General features: G+C 31.8%; 1 protein-coding gene across 1 annotated transcript in view; it reads left to right on the forward strand.

The window, feature by feature from the left end:
* The first annotated feature begins 159 nt into the window (after nucleotides 1-159).
* CCDC73 (coiled-coil domain containing 73) overlaps nucleotides 160-3,025 on the forward strand; it is a 59,704-nt gene continuing 56,838 nt past the window's right edge. Inside the window, exon 1 of the mRNA XM_009334503.1 lies at nucleotides 160-303. Within this exon, the coding sequence (XP_009332778.1) occupies nucleotides 172-303 (132 nt within the window). The 5' untranslated portion in view covers nucleotides 160-171. The remainder of the gene's footprint in view (nucleotides 304-3,025) is intronic.

Here is a 3,025-nt window from a genome sequence, read left to right on the forward strand (position 1 = left end):
CACTAATATAAATGAAAATATTGTTAATTGCTTAATGGCTATAACTAGTAGTTTTACTCTTTGCAAAAAGAATTTGTTTCCGCATTTGCAAGTTTTGCAGTTTGAATATTCTCTTAAAGATAAACTGGAGAGGAAATACACATTTTTATTTTGCAGAAGCAAGTTCTAAGAATGGATGAAGACTTTAAAACACAGGCTCTTGATTCTACTCTTCAAAGTCCGTCAGAGACATTACTTTCCATTCAACTGTTAGACTTGAAAACAAGTTTATTGGAGGCAGTAGAAGAACTGCGTATAAGAAGGGTAAATGTGTTTATATTGTTGTTTTAGTGTTTCTTTGTCTTATTTCTGTCTCCTTGTATGTAATCACAGAAAATGCTGCATAAGTGTGAGTAAACTTCATGCTGTATTTTAAGTAATTTACCAGCCAGGATTTTTTTTAAGTATCATAGGTTTAGGCAGTGTCTGTATTAGAAATGTCTCTGTAGACAGCACAAAGACAACAGGGTTGCATGGGAATGAATTTGGCTTTCCTGTAATAATGTACAAAGTTGCTACAGTTGATTACCAGGCTATTGACAAAAATGATCTAATGAGATTTTTGTATTTCATTGTAGTTCTTCTCTTTAAGAGCAGCCTTTGATAGGAAAAGGAAAGAATCCAAGTCATTGCCAAGTCCATAAGTCTTTCTCATTTAATAGGTTCATTTACCATTTGCCAGAAAACAGGCAAAAATAGGTCAAAAGCACTGCTTTACTTGTGCTTTTCAGAATTACCTAAGGGGGCAAATAGCTACTGTGATAACCAAATCCACTTTATTTCACCATTTTTAAATTGCTAAACTATTAAGCTAGAGCCCTACAATAATAGCATAGGAGTATTGGGGGTGTTTTGTTTTTGAAATGTGAGTTGAATAATCTTGTAGTACTAAGGTAAAATTGTTTCTGCACTTTGAAGGCAGCTATATTTTGCTGTGGATAGTTTTTGGGTTATATTTTTCTGTGGTTACTTTTTCAGCCATATGTATGTAAACATTTGTTTCTATTTCTTCCCTTAGTGTTTCTTAACTGTTGTATTTTTGGAAGACCTAAAGTATATCTTTCTGCATTTGATGAATTTGACCTGTTCAAAAGATGTGTATTATTATTTTAAAAATATTAGTGTTGATGACATGCTTGATTTGTTTATTTTGATCTAAGTTAAATGCTCTAATCCTCTCTTTAAAAACCATAAACAAAAGAATGACTGCCATTAAAAAAAAAAATCCAAGAAAAAAGCTGCATGATCCTACTTTCTTGGTACAGTATTGTAGAAATTCACCATGGTCTGATCCCTAGATTTTTGTTACAATAGTAGTGTTTAGTCTAGTCTAACTATTTTTGTATTTAAAAAGTCTGAAGAATTTAACTTCTATAATAATTATTGGAGTGTACTTTTCCTTATAAGATGTTAGCTAAATTCCATTTATATTGTTAACTTTGCGTTTTAATGCACTTGATCAGAGCCTAAAATGTTTAAATTAGAGTGCCATGGAGTTTCATCTTTTGGGATCTCTTGGTTTTCTCTCTCTTGTATCTACTATACTACAAGAGTAAGTGACTGTGATTTTATATAAGGTTGACTCCAGAGGGTGAGCATTTTTTTGGCTTAAAGGTGATTTTAGTTTCAAAATTGATGCTAATGCCAAGAGCCAGTTCCATAGTTAAGACATGGCCCTCAATTTCTAAAACATCTGTGCTTTCCTTCACCCTAAAAAAAAATAAATGTAGCTGTTTGTAGTTACAAATTTAAGTTTAAAAAAAAAAAAAAGTTAATCATTTTACAGATAGTCAGTTTGAAATCTTAAAGTATCCCTGCATACATTTTTGTTATTTGCTTTGCTTTAACAATCAAATCGGGACTGCTTGCTTAGTATGTTTGAAAATTGGAATATAAAACATTAATATTTTGAACAGGCAAGTGTTACAAAATAATACTTATTTTTTTAAGTAGAACTCTGTATGGATGTTTTTGCTTAAAAAAAATGATGGTACAAAATCCTCTCCTGATTTTAGCTATGAATCTCTTACAAATCCAACAACCACAGGATTATTCTGTAAATTTATAATCAGCCCTGAGAAAAAGGTAGCGCATAGACCAAAATACAGCACTAACTCGGAGAATTATAGTGCTTGTCTTGCACCATGGTAGTTTCTGCATGGACAAGAACAAAACACACTAATTTAAACCGTGTCATCTGCTAAATAAGAAAGTCCAGTCGGAGTTAAAGCTCCGCTGGTTTCTTACTACTTTTGCTACTTTTTTCCAAGTTGCTTGTGAGGCTCACAGTACACTGATAGTGGGATGGAGGCAGTATAGCCAAGTGTAGTGGATTTTACTCTCAATTTTGTCTTTGACCTGTGGCTTGACCTTAGATGAGATATTTTACCTCTGTTTACTTCTGTTTCTCTTCCCATTGTTGGTCTTGCTTGTCACTTAGACAGGAGTCTCTTCAGGACAGGAACTATCATGTATTTTGAGTTTAATAAACTGCCTTGAATGGTTGGTTGTCTGTAGTATAAATTCAGATTAATAAAAATAAATTTGCAGATTAAATTATCTGTGTGAAGTTAGATAGTATTTTAATAATTGTTTTGAGTTTAATTTTTTTGAGACTTGATACAATCCATACTATTTTAAAGTAGAAATTTTATTTTTCTGAATATGCTTATTTAAATAAATGCATTGAGTTATTTCAAAGCATCTGTTTTTCACTTTTCTTGGTTAAACATATAGCTGTAGTTAAACTCTCAAAATGAAAATTTAGAGGAGTTGCTCATACTTCTAATTTTTTTTTTCTTTAAGTGTCTGTTCTGCTATTTTACAGATGAAATCCCAGTTAATGGTAGCTGTGCATGTTTATTCTGGAGAATACATTGCTGAAGTTGTTATACTTGATACAGCTTCACTTTATTCCTTTAGCTGTTCATAGAGTCTTTGTTCTTCATATGAACTGACATAATATGAATATGTATGTAATTAGAAG

The sequence above is a fragment of the Pygoscelis adeliae genome, unplaced genomic scaffold (genome assembly GCF_000699105.1).
Source record: "Pygoscelis adeliae isolate BGI_AS28 unplaced genomic scaffold, ASM69910v1 Scaffold171, whole genome shotgun sequence".
Classification (NCBI taxonomy): domain Eukaryota; kingdom Metazoa; phylum Chordata; class Aves; order Sphenisciformes; family Spheniscidae; genus Pygoscelis; species Pygoscelis adeliae.